We start from the raw sequence: 21,785 nt of genomic DNA on the forward strand, positions 1-21,785 counted from the left end.
CACGTCGTCGAAACGAAGGATTTTTTTAAAACTTTGCCCGAGAGATAATGTAATCATTATGAAAAATGATTTAATTTCATTTTAAGATTAATTTAAAAATTCGAAGAAAATTTAAAGTTATGATAGAACGTCCACGCGTATACCTATCATAGGCCACAGTATGTATCATAGGTCACATAAGATAAATATAGATAGATATATGTACTTACATGGATATACCTACGTAAGTATGTGGGTACATACATATATATGTATATATTGTAATCCCTGAGATTGCAAATTTATCGTTTTAACGGTATGGTCATTGGATAATATCTTCAGTATTAAGAAGTTAGAATCAGTAACAACGACGACGATGACGACGATGATGATGATGATAGTCGACCAGTTTGTATCTTTAGTTTTTGGATAGAAAAAAAAGAAAGATAAAAGCTATGCACGGTTGATCGAATTTGAAACGACCTGGAAGGTTCGCATATTTGATCTACCGTTTTCCAGGATCGATCGTGTGGAAGAAGAAGAGAAGATGTGAAAGAAGGAGAGAGAAAGAGAGAAAGATTGTGTGTCCTTCACACGTGTCAGTATATCTCGAACGTATCCACCCGAGCATCGTATTAGCATCGAGGATTCAAATCGAATCCACGTCTATACTATTCGTAAAAGATTATTTCTCAATGCATGACCCTTTTCTTATTCCGTACTATGACACTATCGATGTCTTACCTTATCGGCTTCCACCTTGAGATATCCAATGCTTTCAACATTCTTCGATCGAGTATTTCGCGTAAAAAAGGTCTTCGAAACGAAAAAGGAGCAGCCTATAAGAAGATTTTACCGAGTTAAAGGATAAGATAGGTATGTGTCTGTTCTTATATGTAACGTCTGTGTCTGACTATGAAAAAGAAAGTAAATGGGATTCGAAATTAAAATCTTCTTTCATCTGGTACGCTTTTCCAAACATCAATCGTTCTTTTACTTACTACGTTTATATCGTATTAAAAAAAGAAAAAAAGATTTCAACAAGAAATATAAATTTTTTCGAATACTTACTCGATGGCAAAATAAATAAAAATTGCTTAATAGTAATAAAAGTAATATATATATATATATGTTTTTTTTTTCAACCAATTTTTTTTTCTCAATACGTAATATGAAAAAAATCGATACCTTCTATAATATAACCTCGTTTCAATCTTTATTCTCATTCTCGCTTATCGTTGATCCATAGTAGAAGCTGTAAAAGAGAACTCACGAAAATAATAAAGGAGAAGAAGAAGAAGAGAGGATAAGAAAGGATTTAAAAAAGGACGTTTAAAGCCGAATCTTGATTCTTTCGAAACCCTTCGTAATTCGATTTATTTAAACGTATTACTTCATCATCTCCTCATTTCACTATCGTAATCGTCGTTTTACGATTGTTATCGAGAGGGAATAAATATAAAGCAAGCGGCCGCATTTTAAATACACGTTTCCTATTTAGTCTTCATCAACGCAGAAAATGTTTTCTTTTCTGTCGAGAGAATCATGAGCCTCTTGAATGGTCCTACGCGAAATGCGATTAAATTTAAATTATTATTTCTCCCTATCTCGCACACCCATACATAACGACGCATACGTACGTACGTACGTACGTAAGTATAATACTTACATTCTCTTTCAATTTCTCTTGTTTTCTTTTATACAATGCACGCACGCTTCGACTGTACTTTCAACTACTAATAATATCGCTTGTTTTTTTTCTTCTTTTTTCCTCTTTTTTCTTTCTTTTTTTTTTCCTTTTTTTTTCTTTTCTTTTTTTTTCTTTTAATCATATAACTACGTCACTTTTTCCTAAGTTCTTTCAATCTTGTCTTTTTTTATTTAAAGATTATTCTCTCTCTTCCTCTCTCTCTCTCTCTCTCTCTCTCTCTCATTTTTCTCTGGCAATTTTTTTATTCTTTCTTTTTTTTTCATTTAACAATCTTAGGCATAACGTCGATAAATAGCGGAGCATTGCGATGTAAATCGTAAGATAATCGGGATACATCGAGTTTTTTTCATGTATATATATTTATATATATATAAGTATATATATATCTCTTCCTCTCTCTCTTTCTCTCTTTTTCTTTCTACCTCTGTCTTTCATTTTTTTATTAGTCGTTGAAGAAGAAGAAGAAGAAGAAGAAAAAGAAGAAGAAGAAAGAAACAGAGAAATAGAGAAAGAGAGAAAGATTAAGAGTGATATAATGTAATTCAAATTTTTAGAGATATTTGACGGGCAAACATTCGTGTTTCGATGCTTGGATTCGAGAATGATAAATGAGTATAAGATATCGTGGAAGACGAAACTAACGTGATTATTAATGCGGAAAGATCGTTGTCTCTCTCTTTCTCTCTCTTTCTTTCTAGGAACGAGCGATGTAGCAGGATTATCAGACGTTTGCTTATTTCCTTGTTAGGCACAACTGATGGGAGTGTCTTATGCAATCAGCTATCACGAAATGCGTTCGTTCTGCAGAATTTTTTATTTGGTTTTTTGTTTCGAAGCTTTCTCTTTGATATTACAACGACATTTTCTAAATATTTACACGTGTGTTTTCTTCTCTCTCTTTTTTTTGTTTTGTTTTCGACAATAGCGAAACATTGAGTCAAACAAATGTAACAAAATATCGCATTGATTCTATTTATCGTAGAAGAAATAATATTTAAATCGTTAAAATATTTTTCAAAGTGAAATCGAACATTATTACAGACGTTTTAATTTTTTTAAATATGATGTAGAGAGTAGCGAATAAATTTTTTTAATAGGAACGACGAGATCGAATAAGACATTTCCGAATGTTGTATCTAAAAAGGTTGGGCCGAGCTTAGACGTTGTTAAGATGCAACGAATGGCACGTCTTTTAACATTTGCTTTTCTTTTTATTTTCGACTTAACGAGTTTATAACATTGTGAAAAAAAATAAACAGAAAAAAAATCTCCCATCCCCCCCAAAAAAAAATGAAAATAAAAATAAAAAAGAAAAGATTAAAAAGAACGGCACGTGTAGCGATATAACGTTGTAACAATTCGATCTACGCGACGCTCTCGTTAAAATTCGTCTTTCGTCTATACGGAGAGATTTACATGTACACTCGCACACGCACACGCACGAAAACACAACAGAGAACATATTCGCACACTCGCTCACAAAAGTCTTTTTATAAATATTTTATTCTTTTCCCTTTTTTTCTTATTTTCTTTTTCTTTTTCTTTTTCTTTTTCCTTTTCCTTTTCTTTTTTACCTTTCACGTGTCTTTACATTAACAGCATTAGCATAAGTTCTTCGCACGAAATATCCAGAGCTGGTTTCTTCCAGCGGAAATGTCTGGTAACCCTAAATGCGATACAGTATTACAGTTCCCTGTTTGCCTGCTTGTTTGCCTATGATTTCGTTAAATTACACTTCGTATGCAATTTGCGTGCGATACCGGTATTCCACGAAACAATTGCTTTTGTCTTCGTTCTGACGAAATACGAGCGTTGCAATATGTCTGATTTCCATTCGAAACTTCGCAATTTTATCGTAACTTTTCAAATTGTCCGTTATTCGTTGTGATAATATTACGGGAAAAGAAGAATAAAATTGCGATTGCGTACGCGTATGCATAAAACAAGAAGTATCTTTCGAACGATTGTTATCTTTCCCGTTACTTTTCTAAATGGAAAACTTTTTGAATTTTACATGAATCTATCTTGAGATTTTTCTATATTATTATTTTTATCCTTTGCCGTTATCAAAAATATAAAGTAAACAAAAAATTATTAACAACACGATAAAGTATAAATTGTTGAATAAAAAATCATTCACGATCATGAATGAAAATTTGATCGATCACGTTGAAGAAAAAATATATATATAAATATACACAGATATCGCGAAGAGAATAATAAAAAAAAAAAGAAGAAGAAGAAAAAATAAAACGAAAAATAATTTAATCTTCGAACATGCAATTATAACGACCTGTTAAACTTTAGCGATCTATTCTGTCACCGAATAGAAAAATGTCAAAATTTTTATATTATAGAATATTTTATTATTATAGAATCTATATCATTTCTACATTGAACCATATTGCTTGTGTTATTTCTACTATTGCGAAAGCTCAAAGACAAAAGAGAAAGGTCCAGACTGTAAAAGAGATAAATATTAACACGGTAGAAATGATAGTAAATGGGAAAAACAGCGTCGTCTCGAAATAGACTGCGAGTTTTATCGCAGGAAATAAAAAAAAAAGAAAAAGAAAAATACACACAGACACACATACATACATATATATATATATATATATATATATATATATATACACACACACACACACACACAAAAACAATGGAAAAAAAGAAAGGGAAAAGATTCATCTCAGTACGAAAGAAGTGATTATCTTTACCTCGAAGCTTTGAAGAAAGATATCCCCGTTATCTAATTCTAACGACCTTTGCCTTTATCTTCTCTCTAACATTTTTCATTTCGCTTGAAACGAGCCTTATTATATATCTCTTTCCTCTTGTATACCCTATCTTACAGAGACGGGACATACATACCGCATCTTATTTTATTTAGTCTTCAAATCTTCTTTTTTTCTTTTTTTTTTTTTTTTACGTTGAAATTTCGTAAGAATAATCATTATTATTAACGTCGAAATACGGTAATCGCTCGAGGGAAACAGGAGAAAAGTGGAGAAAAAAGTAGACAACCGGAGATTTTTTGATAAGAGATTTACGATATTACGATTTATACAAGATTTATCGAATGTCGAGAAAAATATTTCAAAAAATCTGATCAATGTTTGGGTATTAAATTACTTTATTTATTTCATTTCTTCGTAATGATCGAAACGTACGTAGTATGTGCGATATACGCGTGACCACCTTCGAAAGAAAATTTCTGTCAGAACGGAAATATTAATTTATCAATAAAACTCGTGGAATGTTTATAAATAAAACAAAGAAAAAGAAAATAAATAAATATCAGCATAGTTTTACTGAATAAACTGACAGACTTGGAAAAAACTTTTCTTGAAAAAACATAAATTTTATTTACAAAAAAAATTCTTCCTTCTCGTCCAATTAATCTGTTAAAAAAAGATCCTGATATTTTTACACAATAAATAAAAAAGAAAAAAAAGAAACGAAAGAAGTTTAAAAAAGGTCGATCTTCTGTCTATTCCGTTGTTCGAAGAGAATGAAATTCGTTTGATCTCCACATTTCTCCTCGCAAAATCCACTTTTCGAGACACACACACTCGACTTTTCAACGAGAAGAATCAAACTAAGTTTTGGGAACGGAGGTTTCGAACGAATGGAGGAGCATCCTTGAACTCTATGGGAGTTCTTCCCCGTAAATTTATCACAAATACAGAGAATTCAAATTTGCTTTTCTTACTCTGTCTCTCTCTCTCTCTCTCTCTCTCTCTCTATTTCTCTTTTATGCTCATGCTAACAATAAGTTTTAGTCTTCCCTCTCACGATCGGTCGCGATATACTCGTAAGCAAATTCGAAGTTGACACATTTCTCTCTCTCTCTCTCTCTATCTCTCTCTCATCATCTTTTACAATTAGAATTCGTTAGTTCCTCGGAGTTCCTCGTTTTCTTCTCGTTACGCTCTAATTTTGTATGTACGTGCGTGTGCACGCGCGCGCGCGCGTGTGTCCGTGTCTGTATATGTGTATGTGTTGTGTATCTATAGAGACGTATGTTACAAGATGGAATAAAGGATAGATAAATATCATGTACAGATATAGCCATCTTAAACAGTATGTATTTTTAAAACGATGCTTTAAAAGCCATTCTAATGCGTTTTAAAGACGTGAGTAATTACGAAATACTTCTTTCTCGATTTCTCTCTCTTTCTCTCTATCTGTCTTTTTCTTTCCTTTTCTTTACTTCTCTCTCTTTCTCTCTCTTTCTTTCGTATGCACAGAATTTACGGTCCCTATCTCTCTCTCTTTCTCTCTTTCTCTTTTTTTTCGTTCTCTCGGTCGAACGATTCAGATCAGTAGAGATCCCACTACTAATTGTCGGTCCAGCCGAGAGTTGGAATGGCTAAAAGGTAAATCGTTCGTCAGAACAAAAAAAAAGTCAATGTTGACCACGACAAAACACGTGATCTCGTATGTACGTTTAATTACACGTGTATGTATGTACCTATATACGTTATTATATTTGCGAGAAGAAATGCTGGGTACGTATGTATCTATGTATTCATATATGTATATTCTCGATCTCATGGTTCTTGGCCATGATCCAAATTTGACTTTTATCCTAGAACGTATGTATATGTGTTTTATATACACGAGATACAATATATAGCTATTTACTAATGAAAAGGCAGAGAGGAAGGAGGAGGAAAAAGTGAAGGCGTGCGCGTGTGTCTTGCGTTGTATGAATAAATCTAACGGGAGAGAGACAGAAAGAGAGAGAGAAAGAGAGAGGAAATAACAGCTGATACACCTTGATAAATTTTGTCATTTTTGTTTAAACCTTACATTTTCACATGGCTAAATTAATAAAGAAGATTGTATATCGTTTGTGATCAAGAAACTCTGATTATGGTGACGCGTTGAAAGGAATGAAAAAATTGAAGAAAATAAAAGAGAGATAAGTTCCTTATTTGCTATTATTTCTTCACATGCATATGTGTGTATGTGTGTGTGAGAGAGAGAGAGAAAGAAAAAAAAGAGAAAGAAGATATTAAAGCTTCCTCCTTTCAGAGGGTAGTAGTACCAATGGTGTTATGTTGTCGTGGATGATGGTGGTAGTGATCGTAATGGATTTAATTATTGGTAATGGTATTAAGGGAAAGGAAATTAAATCCAATGTCAGCGAGCCATTCTCCAGCTACAGAGCATTCTTTTGAAACCTTGCCTGAATTCGGGTGAGAAGATGGTGTAGATGACAGGGTTGAGAGTACTGTTGAAATAGCCAAGCCAGAGGAAAACTTTGTATACCATGTCGGGTATTTGGCACCGATCGCAGATGACACGTAGAAGCGTGAGAACGAAGAAGGGTAGCCAACAGGCGACGAAGGCACCGGTGATGATTGCCAATGTCTTGGCTGCTTTCTTTTCGCGTTTAGATTCTATCGTTTCACGATTTCTCTTCGTCGATGTCGCTTGACGTATCGTCGTCGATGTTGACGACGAACTTGGCCTACTCGTTGACGTTGTCGTCGTTGTTGTCGCCGGTGTCGTTATCGTCGTTGTTATTGCCGCTATTGCTGCCGCTGTTGCTGCTGTTGCTGCCGCTGTTGTTGATGTTGCTGCTGCTGTTGTTGATGTTGCTACCACTGTTGCTGCTGCTCTTGTTGATGTTGCTGCTGCTGTTGTTGATGTTGCTGCTGTTGCTGTTGATGTTGCTGCTGCTGTTGTTGATGTTGCTACTGCTGTTGTTGATGTTGCTGCTGTTGCTGTTGATGTTGCTGCTGCTGTTGTTGATGTTGCTGCTGCTGTTGTTGATGTTGCTGCTGCTATTGTTGATGTTGCTGCTGCTGTTGTTGAAGTTTCTGCTGCTGTTGTTGATGTTGCTGCTACTGTTGTTGAAGTTTCTGCTGCTGTTGTTGATGTTTCTGCTGCTGTTGTTGATGTTGCTGCTGCTGTTGTTGATGTTGCTGCGGTTGCTGTTGATGTTGCTGCTGCTGTTGTTGATGTTGTTGCGGTTGTTGTTGATGTTGCTGCTGCTGTTGTTGACGTTGCTGCGGTTGCTGTTGCCGTTGTCGCTGCAGTTGAGCTCGTTGGCTGATCCGTAGAATTCGACGAGTTTGCTGTAGTGCTCGTCGTTACCGGTGTAATGTTCACGACCGTTGATTGCACTACGTGTCCGTCGTTATACGACGACGACTTTTCCGGTGAAATCGACGAGTGATCCGGCGTTGAACGTGTTATAGTGAACGCTGTTGATTCCTCTCTTTGCCTGTTTATTTGAAAGAATAAAAACAAAAGATAGGACTTAGGATAAATCTCTGATAGATTTCGTTGAAAGCTAAGTTTCCGTAACTTATATATTATATATCACGTATATGGAATCTTAATGGGTCCAAGTTGAATTTTACGATAACTGTGATGTAAATTTAATCGATTCATTTTTGAATGATATTATTAAGAATGAAAGAAAAAAAAATCGAATAAAACAACTATATCCTATTGTGAGTTAACTTTTCTATGATGGATAGATAGATTACATTTCCTATAAAAACTATTCGAATTTATTTCTGTTTGCACGAACGAATTGAAATTTCGTATATAAAAAGTTCGACAAAGGAAGAATATACTGAAGTAATCAAAAATAAAAGTATTCTTCCTATGTAAAACTAACACATACGATGAATATTTGTATTCGTCAACTTTCAAAGCTCCCATTTTCTTTCTCTCTTTCTCTCTCTCTCTCTCTCTCTCTCTCTCTCTCTCTCTCTCTCTCCATCTCATTCTTTCAGTTTTCCGATTAAAAAGTCGAAGAGGGAGGATAAAAAGGAGCGGGAGTCACTCGTGGAAACAAATTAAACTAGACTAGCGCTTTCAAACTGATGAAACTCCTCTCCTGTCGATTCAAAGGATTCAAAGCGCAACAGGAATCCACCTCGACTCTCAAGTTGACGCAGAAAGTGCGCGCGTAGAAGCGCATTTGTCCAACCTTTCGCGTAACCTGTTTCTCCTGATATTTTCGGATATTCCTTGTAATTGAATTTCTACATTCATTTGCTTAATTTAAATGTAATTGTATTTTTTTTTTCTTTTGTAGAAGAAAATCTTCAATTCACTGACTCTTCCAAGGATAAAGCAAACAGTAAAGTTATATTGATCGTTACATAATTATATAGTATCGGACGTATATATACAACCATTTGAATAATAAGACTTTTCACAAATTTCTTTTTTTCATTTTCGTTTTCTATTTTTTCTCTAATTTAAAGTAAAAAAAGTTTTTTTTTCAACTTTAAAATTAGGAATATTCTCAAAGAAAGATTAATGAAAGAATAAAAAAAGCTGACAAGGTTCATGAAGTTTGTGAAATAAGGAACGGAAAATAATTTTTCGAGTTTTTCGAGACTCCGATTAAGAGGGAGGAATTCCACGCTCACCAATTTCGAACGTTTTAGATTCGATCGATCATTCGACTGCGAGATATTCACTTATATGTAGGTAATGAAATCGCGACGAAATCGTTTTGCGTTACGCTTTGATCGAGTTAACGCGATTCGCAGAGGAGCGAGCTGTAATTCTGGTTCGTAGATTAATTAAATTTAAACGATTAACGCGCGAGTATTAGGAGCAAAGAGTCATGACAATTGGAACAATTAAACGCGATCGTGTTTTATCAAATAAAGCTACGTATATAACACTGCGAGCTCTATGCATCCACATATGTATACATACATATGTACATATATCAATAATCCTATACACGTTTCTGCAAATGTTGTTTCGTAAAAAGAAATTATTAGAACGATGAAAAATAATTGTCAATATTTTGTTTTGTTTTCTTTCTCTATCTCTCTCTCTTTCTCTCTCTCCACTCTACACTCTCACACCCTCTTTCTCTTTCTCTCTTTCCTTTTCGAAAACACGTTAGTTAAAATAACGATTGCTGCGGAGAATTACTTTTCATCAAAATTGAAAGCACTTTTGAATCGTTCAATCATTTTTCGCAAACGATTCTATTTTTTGTTTCGCAGCTAGTCAAATTGTAGATATTTTTATGGTCACTTTCAGAACGATCGATTTGAAAACGAAATGACCCTTCGATCTTACGGAGGATAGATTTGAATTCTCTTTTTCTATATTGTTAGAATTCACCCTACCGTTATCTCTATTCGACAAAAACAATTCAAACGTTCGTTTTACTTCCGAACAGTTTTTTACAAAAATACTCGATCGAAAATCGTTGGATACGGATGGGTGGGCGCGCGCTAGTTCAATTGGATGACGAATTGATAAATTCAACGAAATGGTAAGGGGAAAGTGTAAGAAAAGGGTGATTACCTTCTCGTTACGAGCCGTAGGATGCCTCTTCTTTCGCGACAGGGTTGAACGATCGTACCTGGTCTCTTTCTGATACGTTTCCGAGCTGCTTGAAATATCTTCCAGTAAAGAAAGAGAATAAGCAGACAGGGTAGATAAAATGTTGCGCATGTTGCGATAATCTGTAAACATAATAAATAAATAAATAAATAAATAAATAAATAAGTAAATAAATGTATATATATATATATATTGATAAATATTGATTTACGTTAGACATAAATTTGGACGAATATAAAAAATTTTTCTCTAAATAAAGAATAAAGTGTGATATATAAACGTATACTGCTGTGTATACCAATCTATAATATATATACGCATCGAATCGTTAAATCATTATTTTTCAATCTATTAATTTATACGTTTTTACTTTAACGTAGAGAAAAATATCAGATCGCCGATGTCGATAACATGATTCTGATCAAATCGATTTACACACAAAGAAGGAATTACTTTTTGTAAGTATAAGTAAGTACTTGATGAAAAAGTAACTCTATTCCCTTTAAAACCACATTCTCTCTTCTTCTTCTTCTTCTTCCTCTTCCTCTTCGTTTTTTTTCCTTTCTTTTCTTTTTTCTGACTCTCGGAAATATCTACCTTTAAAGATCGCAATCCGATTGTAATCTGATCGCTTAGTTCGACTCTCATTCACCGAAAGAACTGCCCTACCGCAAACGGTGCCAGACCGAGGATCGATCGATCGTTGGGAAAACGATAAAAGACACCTGCCGTGACTGCTTTTTTGTTGGCGTTCCACTGATGGAATAGAAAGAGAGATAGATAGAGATAGAGATAGAGAGAGAGGGAGAAAAAGAGAGAGAGGAGAGAGAGGAAGAGAAAGAGATAGGGAGAAAATGGAAAAGAGCAGGAGCGTTTTTCAAGGGTCCTTCCTTCTCATCGGTGCATCCTCTCACGAGGATACTTACCATGCCCATTAAATTTCTCTCTTTCTGTTCGCGCTCTGTCGCTCTTACTTACCAGTTAATGACAATTTTCAAACGGAAATTGTCTTGAACCGAATTCGAGAGGAGAAGTTAAAGAACGTTAGATATCCCGAAACTTTTATGCTACTGTATTATTACGCGAGTACAATTGACAACTGCTTATCCCTCTATTTGGACAAATTTTATTTGTTATAATTTCGATTATGTTACAAGGGATGGCTGAAAATTTCTTAGGAAAATTTTTTAGATAACTTTAAAAATCGATTTTGTGGGCTTTACTATAATATATGGAAAAAGAAATAAATAGATAAATAAATAGAAGAGATTAAATGCGAAAATGTCAAAATTAAAATCGCTTAGGGATTCTAGGACTATTTTTGTTTTATAGAAAAAGTGGTAATATTTATAAATAATTTCGTTCATTTATCGAAGATCTGAAATATTAATAATTATTTGCAAATAATCAAATCTGGAAATGAACTGTGCTGCACATGTGTTTGCATTAAAAAGTATCACGATTAATCGTTTGCTATTTCGATAATTATATTTAATTATGTCTAATGAATATATTTTATATTTACAAATAAATGTAAGCGTTGAGAGAGAATTGATATTATTAACTAATCGTATCTTCATTATAATTATACTTATTTGCGTTAGCAGTAGAGTAATTCGATCCTTTAAACGATTTAATTCGTTTAAAGTAGAATGAGTTTCGTCTTGTTAACGAACTTTTAACTCTAACATAAATTCTTTTTCATGGATCGACGCATTTTTTCGCTACATAGAAATATTTATAGACGGATGCACCGTATATATATATATATATATATATATATATATATATATATATATATATATAGATACATACATACATACATACAAACATATGTATAAACTTTCGAGGATCATTAGTTATTAAAAAAAAAAAAAAAAAAAAACAAAAAGAAAAAAAAGAAGAAGAAAGTAGAAAACATGTTTGGTTTTAGAGCACACAATTTACGTTGCTTGTACGTGCAACGGACAAGAAAAATTCGATAAATGCTTCTTTATTTTCCTTTTTTTTTTCTTTCTTTTTTGTTTTTCCTAAACCCACAGTCCCTACCAACCCCTTCTCTCTTATCCTTCCCTTTCTATCACCCTCCCTCGTCTTTTTTCCCCATCGTTTAGCAGCAAGTTTTTCTCTCGTTTCATTTCGGAATATTAGCTGCAGTTAGAGCAAGAGTTTTTAAAACCAGGTTAGCTGTGTGAAGAAAAAGATGGTGGAAGGAGTTGATAATAGTGAAAAGGGATTACTACGGTGCAACGATCGGATGTGTTCGCGAGTAAGAAAACGACACACGTTTTCTTTACTTTTTTCTTAGCAGTTTTCTTTTCTTTTTCTTTTTTTTTTCCTTTGTTTTTTTCTTTTCGTGTTCTTTTTTCTTTTCTTTTCTTTAGTTTTCTTTAAGCACGAAGAAACTTTACATAAGCACTCGTCCATGACGGCGGTATGTGCGTGTACCGTACGAATCGTGAGATGCTTTGAAAAATTGCTGACCTGTGGGTCGTGAGAGAAAGAAAAAGAGAGTGTGTGTATGAGGGGGAGAGAGAGAGAGAGAGAGAGAGAAAGCGTAGTAATATTATCGATATTCTTGTAGCTACATACATACATACATACATACATACATATATATATATATATATATATATATATATATATATATATATATATATATAGGAAATGGAGCTATCGAGTCGAGAATGGAAAATAATAATAAGAAAAAATAAAAAAAGGAAAAAAGAGAAAAACATGCGAGTATGAAAACGTGCCAAGTGAAATTTGATCATTTTTTGTTTCATATATCTATGATATTTATGTAAGTAAAAAATAATAATCCTCTTATATAACATTTATCAATGTGTAAGGTGATTTAACGTGAATATATTTTTAAATGTTTAATAAATAAATAAATAAATAAAAGGGGAGATAGAGAGAGAGGGAGAGAGGGAGAGAAAGAGAGAGGAAGAAATAGTTATTTTAAAAGAAAAATAAAAGTAGAGCAAGACGGTTAAATTACCGAACGATCTCAGTGCTTGAAAGCTTTCGTTGATTTTTTTCTACATTTTTTATCCTACAGTTGTTACGTATAGGAAGCTTGTCGAGAAAACTAGAGCAGCCTGGATAATATCGATGCGCGAACGTCGAGAGAAAATAATTCCGTTTTCGGACGCGTCGGAAACGAAAATGCCCAGAGAAATCCGTTCTATCGGTTTTCATCGGCATCGAGTGACAGGTATCTCGGTCTAACAAAAGGGCGGAGAAAAGATGTGCCTTTAATTAAATCATTTATATGTAAATTTCAACGACGACGATAGACGTCGTATCGTGTTTCGAAAAGCGTTCTTATAAAAAAATAAAAAAAAAAAAAAATAAAAAAGAAAATGAAAAAAATTGATGCACAGTAATTTCGAAAAATTGAGACGTTAGAAGCGGGGTTTATTTTTTGTTTACTCTTTTTTTATTCTTTATTATTATTATTATCGTTATTATTATTGTTATACCTGTTTATTGTTATTTTTATTATTTTTTCTGAAATTTTTCTTTTCTATTCATTTTACCATTTTATATTTTAACAATAAATTAGATATACAGGAAATACGTGATTGGAGAAAGACTTTTGTTAGCGATACCATCTCGTTACGTCAAATTTTATTATAACGCGTCAGCATAACGTAAATATTCATTGCTTTGGAGACATAATGAATATTGATATACAGTCGTGGTGTCTGTTAACGCGGGAGTCTTTTCCCGATGGAAAAGCGCGATGTACCGGAAAGTTTGAATGATTTGTGTGGTATCACCGATGAATCGTGTGGTATCACCGATGAAATATCGTTAAATTGGGTTAAACGGTTCTTTTTTCTCTCTCTCTCTCTTTTCCTCTTCCTTTCTCTCTCTCTCTTTCTCTTTTTATTTTTTTTTCTTCTTTTCTTCCGATTTTTCTGTCGTTGAATGACGCAGAAACGTACGATATTATTTTTTAAGCATGACAGCATTGAATATTCCTTGACGTATTTTGCATTTCTAAAAATGAAATATTTATGTCAAGTTGGACGATTTTTATTGATAAGTTATAAAAATAATATGAACAAAATAAAGGAATTTCGAAATTATATTGAAGGAAATATATACGATATGCTCAATATTCACATAAGCGCATAATTAAAGAAAATCGATAATAACTACATATCATTAATTAATAAATAATAATAATAATAATAGTAATAATAATAATAATAATAATAATAATAATAATAATAATAATAATAATAATAATAACAATCATAATTATAATCGTAATATCGATAATGATAATATTCTTAAGCCAATAAGTCGATATCAATCGAGTGACTCTATAAATTTAATTCATCGAAACATTTTTACGAATATTCATTTCTCTCTTTCTCTCTCTTTCTCTTTCTTTCTTTCTTTCTCTCTTGAAAGAACATTTATACAAGCACGAACTTAATAATTTAATTTTATATTAAAGAACGAACGTAAATGTTACGTGCGTCAGAGAAAATTTATCTTACTCAAATTGTAAAATGTGAGTACACGCGGTATGTTTACCATTCATGAAAGAGAGAGAGAGAGAGAGAGAGAGAGAGAGAGAGAGAGAGAGAGAGAGAGAGAGAGAGAGAGAGAGAGAAAGCGAGGGAGAATGTGTGGGTGTTCAAGCGTGTAAGTTAATGAGTGTGGGTTAATGTGTATATGGAGATTGTATGAGACAGAGTTCAAATAGTAATCTACATAGAACGGGACCATTTAAATTCCACACGTGTTACACAATGAACGAAGGAGGAACAAACGTAAAGAAAGAATAGTAGAAATGTTTCAAATGTGGTATGTAAATTCTTTTAGATTCGATAAGATGAAAATTGACGATGTACAAAGTTCGAACATGATCGAACATTTATGTATATGTAGTGGTATTGTTCTTTATCTCTCTTTCTTTTTCTCTAGTCTCTCTCTCTCTTTCTCTCTCTCACACACTCTTTTATCAAAAGTTTTGAAGAGAAGTAGGAGACGTGTTCTATTCTCGTGAAGGTTCTACGTGCTACTAAACTCGATTTCGAATACATCAAACAAAAATCCAATTTAGCTCTGCTCTCGGTTAAGCGGTTACTGTGAAGAGGATCAAGGAGGATCCAAGTGACAAACGAAAAGAGAGAGACAGAGAGAAAGAGAGAGAGTGAGAGAGATAGAGAAAGAGAAAGAGGGAAATATATACAATCAGAGATAATCGAATCAAACTCCGTTAATATTCGATATTTCGTATTATGACAAACTAAGTTATTAATCCGTCGATCTCCTGACGATAGAATATCATCTGGAGATCGATCAATTCGAGAAAAAAATGCGCTTTTTTAACTTCTCGACTATTTTATCATCGACGAATTCAATTTTATCAACCACGACTATTTTAAAACGAAAAAATACTCATGTGTGTCTGTGTGCGTGTGTGTATGTGGCTACAGTGGGGGATTTAAGTATTCGTACAGTAGAATTTGGACAGATGGAAATACAATAAATTCCTACACTGTACGAATACTTAAGTCTCCCACAGTATATATATAGATTACTGGATCGTAATGGAAGTATAGTCACTATACCATAGATACTTAATCCGATTGAAGAATATACATACACGCACGCACATATGTATATATATATATATGTATATATATATATATATATATATATATATATATATATATATTCGTTTCTGTTGTGTTGAGAGGCACAGCTTTAAAGTTTCAAGCAATCCTCAAAGCTGAATTATTCATGCGATTTAGCTATTAGAATCTATCCTCGTCCACAAAGTTGGGGGTCTCTTAAGTAGAAATCCACGACTTTAACAGGAATTTTCTACCCCTGCTGTTGAATCTATGAAGTGGAAGAAGCAAATGGAAAAGGAGAAGAAAGCGTGAGAGAGATAAAGAGAGAGAGAGAGAGAGAAAGAGAAAGAGAAAGAAGGAGAGAAAGATAAAGACAGGACTACAGACAGGACCAAAGAGAGAGAGAGAGAGAGAGAGAGAGAAAGAGATAATAAAAGACATACATATATAGAACAGAAAGAAAGAGAAATAGGAAGGGAGAAGTATCCGGATTAACTATTATATCGTTGTACCTTCTCTCGTACACGGTCTATAAGTTCAACGAAGTAAGAGATAAAGTTCGTTGCATTAAAATCTATCCTTTAATAAGCTTATGGAGTGTTACGTAGGTTTGCTTCCTCTCACTCGTTTACAGCCTCTATAAAGCTTATCCCTGCTCTAATTGAAAGGATATCGAGCTTGTTAACTGCGTTCGCTTCTATCATGAATGACGAACTTTTCTTCTTTCCTTTTTAACGTTCGCGTATTCACTTTGACGAAGTAGAAAAAAGACGTTGCTACTTTCACCGGTGACGTTAAATAGAACGTTTCTTAAAAGTCGTATACTCGTTCGCGTATCTAACGAAGAGAGATTATCGTTTTAATAACGAACAGAGAAAAGGGGATGGAAAGAGGGAAATAAGGATACGATTGAGACAGAAAGAGAAAGAGAGATGGAGAGAGGAGTTTTAACAAGTTAAACAAATTCCATGTCTCAAAGAACATTTTATTGGGACTATTTCTTCTTTCTTTTTTGTAAAGAAATTAAACGAATTTATTTATGTTTCTCTTCTTTTTGTTTTGCTTTCCTTTTCTTTCTTTTTTTTTTACTCTAATTTCCTCAAACTTTTCACAGAAGCGAATATTCGATAACTCTCTCTCACACACACACACACATATACATACGCATGCATTACGGTTTTTTATGAAAGATAGTTTTATAATAAGTTTATAACATTTTTTTTATCAATAAAACTTTGTCACGTTAATGAAGTGCGAAATTAACTTTCATGGGAAAAAATTTTTTTTTTAAGAAATGGCTTAGTTAAGAATAGCTTAATACGGACATTTATATCACGTTAGAAGTATGTTTTATATCCTTTTTCATTCTTATACAGTACACATATTTAAGTTCTGGGTAAACTTGGTTTTATATATATATATATCACACATAGAAAAATTTCTCGTAAAAAAAAAAAGTAATAATTATATCAGCAGAAAAATTTCTAACATATTCTAAATAATTCGGATTATATATAATTATTCATTCTGTCGGTTTGTTTTTAATTAATTTTTTTGTTAGTAGTAGTGGTAGTAGTAGTATCTTTTTCAACGTTGTCGTTATGATTTTTAATTCTATCGCAGCATCAAAAGAGAAAAAGTAAGAAAGATAGATAGACAGACCATGGAGAGAGAGAGAGAGAGAGAGAGAGAGAGAGAGAGAGAGAGAGAGAGAGAGAGAAAGACATCGAGAGATACGAGTTCCGGTGGTTCGTGAAAGTTATGGCCGCTAACGAATGCCGTTTGTCTGGCTCGACTGCCAGATATGGAGGGTTTCCATCCACTTTACCGAGCTGGTGTCCAGCCACCTCTAGTCCTCTCACCCTCCACCCCCACACCTCTTTCCTTCGCGTCCCCCGACACCCTAGTAAACTGTCCAATCCTTTGCTTATTCAAGGCAAACCATTCGTCGATGTAGTAGCGTGCTTTCAAACCGGCTCAACTTCGTTTGGTAGTGGCGCCAAGTATGGGTACCTACTATGTGTATATTTCTATTACCGAGTTCAACTTCTCCTGCGTTCTATGTAATGAAATATCAAAGTAAATACCAAAATACGCATCCTCTCTGTCTTTCTCTCTTTCTCTCTCTTTCCCTTGCTCTTTCCATTTTTTTTTGTTTTTTTGATTCTGTTTTTTATTTTTCCTCTATTTTCCGTAGGTCGCAGTATTTTCGCAAGTCGAAATTTAAATCCAATATGTCACTTTATACGACTCAAATTTTTTTTTTCACGTCGGAAAAAAGTAACATGAAGTATAACTTCTATTGGTATACTGTATAAATGGTATAGTTCTATTAAACTACATGTTTACTTATATATATATATATATATATATATATATATATATATATATATATAAATAAAGTATTAAAATAAGTATAATTTATACTAAGAATACTTGATAAAATTTATTGGCAAATATTGATCTTCGAATATGATGTAACAGTTAATTTTATGACAAAAATATGAGATATAATGTGAAATTTGTATGATATTAGTATAATATTAGTATAACACGAATATGAAAGATAAATATGATCCAAATGAGATATCAAAATTACATAATATTATGAAGGATTAACCAAGAGGGAAATTTTTTTTTCTACCTCTTCTCGTCGTTGACGCGTTAAATATTTCGAGCATGAATGAGATCAATTCGAAAAAGTGGGACGCGCAAAAAGTTGATCTCTTTTCGTTTGGAGAAAATACGGGAGGACAGAAAAAAAGGAAAGAGAGAAAGAGAGAGAGAGAGAGAGAGAGAGAGAGAGAGAGAGAGAGAGTGAGAGAATGAGGGTTCTTAATCCTCCATAATAAAGGGGGTTAAACCCAATGCATAATAATCGAGAGATATTGGGGACAGATGAATTCGACTTTTCAATTTCGTGAAACGTACGCAATTCCTTTTGGCGAGAATTCTTGTGTTTAATGCGACTCGATGCTAGTTCGGATTTGCTCCTATTGTCTTTTGATGAGATATACAGAGATAAAGGGAAGAAATAAAATACTGGAAATTCGTTTGTGACGTTCGAATCCGTGTTTGGTTGTAAATGATTTTTCCATTTGAAATTGTTCAAAGCAAAGATTATCGTATTACGTCAAACGAATGAGGAAAAACAGATAGTGTTTTTATTTCAAAGATAAAAAAAATAAAAAGAAAATAGATATCATTGTGTATATGATTTTTTCCAAATACAAAAAAAAAAGAATATTCAAGAAGAAATTATTACTACACGTTCTTATATATAATATTTTTATTATATTAATTTCTCTCATTTACAAACAAAAGAAAATTAAATTAAACATTAATGTTAATATCTGTAATCGGGTCATAAGTTATGAGAAATAAACGAAATAAGTAATTTTAATGTTTAATTCTCAAGACGAATATATTACGTTACGAAGTTTGCAGTGTGACCTATATATTTTAGAGACATCCTGTACATGTATATGATTTAGAGATATACCTTCGAGAATTTCGTTGAGATATAATTCCTATTATCGGATTTTACGGATAATTCATAAGCTGTCTCTTTCTCTCGTTTTCTCTGTCACTCTCTCCTTTCTCTCTCTCTCTCTCTCTCTCTCTCTCTCTCTCTCTCTATGTATATCTATCTATCTATCTATTTCTCTCTCTTAGCCATTTTCTTGCAAAAACGTAAAAATACGAGTTACGTCGAACACCTACGCTATGTTCGGCTTTCCTTCCTACCATTCTCTCTCTCTCTCTCTCTCTCTCTCTCTCTCTCTCTCTTTCTCTTTTCCTCTCATTAAGTTTCGGATCGAGCCATTTCTCTTAACTTTCTACGTAATCGATGAACGAACGAACAGGTCAACGATTTATCGGTTATAATTCGATTCGAAAACTCATCGAGTTTTTGAGAAATGTAGGTCCTTTGACGATAGAATATAAATTTCCTTTCGGAAAGAATATAAACTTTGCTTCCGGTAGAATTTATGGAATATAAATTTTCTCCAGTCTAATAATATTATATTAGTAGCTCACCTGGTACGCTGGATCTTGGGAGACGAGACATTCACCCTCTGCTATACGTTCCAAGTAATCTGGATCTTTCCAACCAAAATGAGGTGCCATTGAAATTCCCAAAGAAACAATCCAAACCATGGCAATCAGGATACCGATTTTCTTTGGACTCCTTCCCTAAAAGCAAAAACGTTTCAAAATTCTCGCCTCTAGTCAGCTGATTTTCAATTTCGTTCAAAGGGAAATTCGACGAAAAAAGAGAAAAGAAAAGAAAAAAAAATGAAAGAAAAAGAAAAAGAAAGGGACAAAATTTAACTCAAAGGTTCAAACAAAATTTCTCTCGACTTCTCGTGCTTCGTTGAGTTTTAAAGCTCACGAAATCTAAGCAAGATTAGAAAGAGACCCCCTAGCTTTGAAGGTCTAATAAAATATCAACAAATCGTAGAGCGTATATACGATAATCGAATATACCTATAGAGTTTCGTTCGATCTAACCCATACTAGCCTTCCAACGAGTTTAACATCAGCTTCAGAGCCTATCTGGCTACGTAACGGATCGGATCTCTCCCATTATAATTACAACGATGTGAAACACAATAACGCCTCGAGCTCACAAATATTTCCCCGTATAGATAGAGGACGTCCCTAATTCGAACTCGAAACTTATGCGAAACCCGTTTTCAACACGTTGATGTTGTGTAACAGTGCTAATAATAATAACGATAATAGTCATATGATAATAATAATAATAATAATTATTATTATTCTAATTATGACCATAACGAATGATAAAGATATGTTCAACTATAATATATTACAACAATTGATTACTTTCTTTTTAATAATATATGTATACATAAATAAATAAATGAATGATGTATTTTAATTTAAGCGTTTTCTTAATAATATATTTTAAGTTACATTCATTCGCATTGTTGGTCATTGTTTTTCTACTGTCAAATTTATTCGAGATAATATCATATCTCATCATGAATAATTTAGATCTTTATTAGTTAAAATTAGAAAGAATATGATCAATTATTAATTCGTATAATTTAAGAAATAACTTTTCTTGCCTTTTCTTAAATATTTCTTAGTATTTTGTATAAAGATTGTAAAAGTATTCTATTTTTCTTGATAATATCGTAATGTCTATTTGACAACGAATATATGACAAGAACAACGACATGAGATTATAAGAATAGTAGTTAAACTAGGAAAAGAAAGATATCATATTTTTCGTCCTGTTTTACTTTTCCCTTTTCTTTTGGGAAATATACGAGACCAACGCATTTGCGTTATCGTTTGTATTTCCTGGTTCGTCGTAAAACAAAGTACAGATATACTGCGGTGTTTCTACCAGGCTCTCGAATTGTGTATAACCCTGGTAATAACATTTTATCTAAGAATACTTTTCTCGAAAATATTTCGATGTCGACGACGTCATCCAACAGGGAGAAAAATAAGGAAAAAGAGGGATGTTTCTTGTTACTATCGTTTACACGCATTGAAATTTTAACAACATCTAAATATTTTCCTTTAATATTTATATTTCTCCCTTATTGTAAATCCTTAAAAATTTATAAACATAAAAAAGAAGGATATTCTCGATCGAATTAAAAGTGAAGCGGGAAATACAAAAATTCGTAAAAACTTTTCTATCGTTAAAAAAGTTACCTGCTATATTCAAAATCTATAAAAAAAATTGTACGAATAAACGTCGTACAATTTTTTTTACAATAATCGTCGAAATAATTGTTCTTTCTTTTTCTTTCTCTCTATCTTTTTTGACGTAATAACGCGAATCTAATTATTGACGTTACCTAACACTCGATTAGAAATAAAGTCATGATATTTTTTTCATCTTTAATAGAAAAAAGGGAGAGAGAGAGAGAGCCATTTAATTTCAAAACGGATCGTTGTCGTCTCGTATTAACCATTTCGCACGTGGGAGGACTATCTTACGGCAGATGCCGTTTAATTCGTCCCTTCCTACGTCTCTACTAATATATTTTCCTTCCGATCAAAGCGATAATTCCAGAAGCTCACGAAGAGAAGCAATTAGAAGCGAGTAATTGCGGTCGAGCAAGCGGTTCTGGTACACATTCTCTTTCTCTTTCTTT

At 33.1% G+C, this 21,785-nt stretch overlaps 1 protein-coding gene across 3 annotated transcripts in view; it reads right to left on the reverse strand.

Annotated features, from left to right (window-relative positions):
• Nucleotides 1-1,324: 1,324 nt before the first annotated feature.
• LOC127065163 (5-hydroxytryptamine receptor-like) overlaps nt 1,325-21,785 on the reverse strand; it is a 107,082-nt gene continuing 86,621 nt past the window's right edge. For all 3 annotated transcript variants that reach the window (XM_050997158.1, XM_050997159.1, XM_050997157.1), the window contains exons 6-8: nt 19,684-19,839; nt 9,998-10,158; nt 1,325-7,931 (exon numbers count right to left, since the gene is read on the reverse strand). In XM_050997158.1, coding sequence (XP_050853115.1) covers nt 6,842-7,931; nt 9,998-10,158; nt 19,684-19,839 — 1,407 coding nt within the window. In that variant the 3' untranslated portion in view covers nt 1,325-6,841. The remainder of the gene's footprint in view (nt 7,932-9,997; nt 10,159-19,683; nt 19,840-21,785) is intronic.

The sequence above is a fragment of the Vespula vulgaris genome, chromosome 7 (assembly GCF_905475345.1).
Source record: "Vespula vulgaris chromosome 7, iyVesVulg1.1, whole genome shotgun sequence".
Classification (NCBI taxonomy): Eukaryota; Metazoa; Arthropoda; class Insecta; order Hymenoptera; family Vespidae; genus Vespula; species Vespula vulgaris.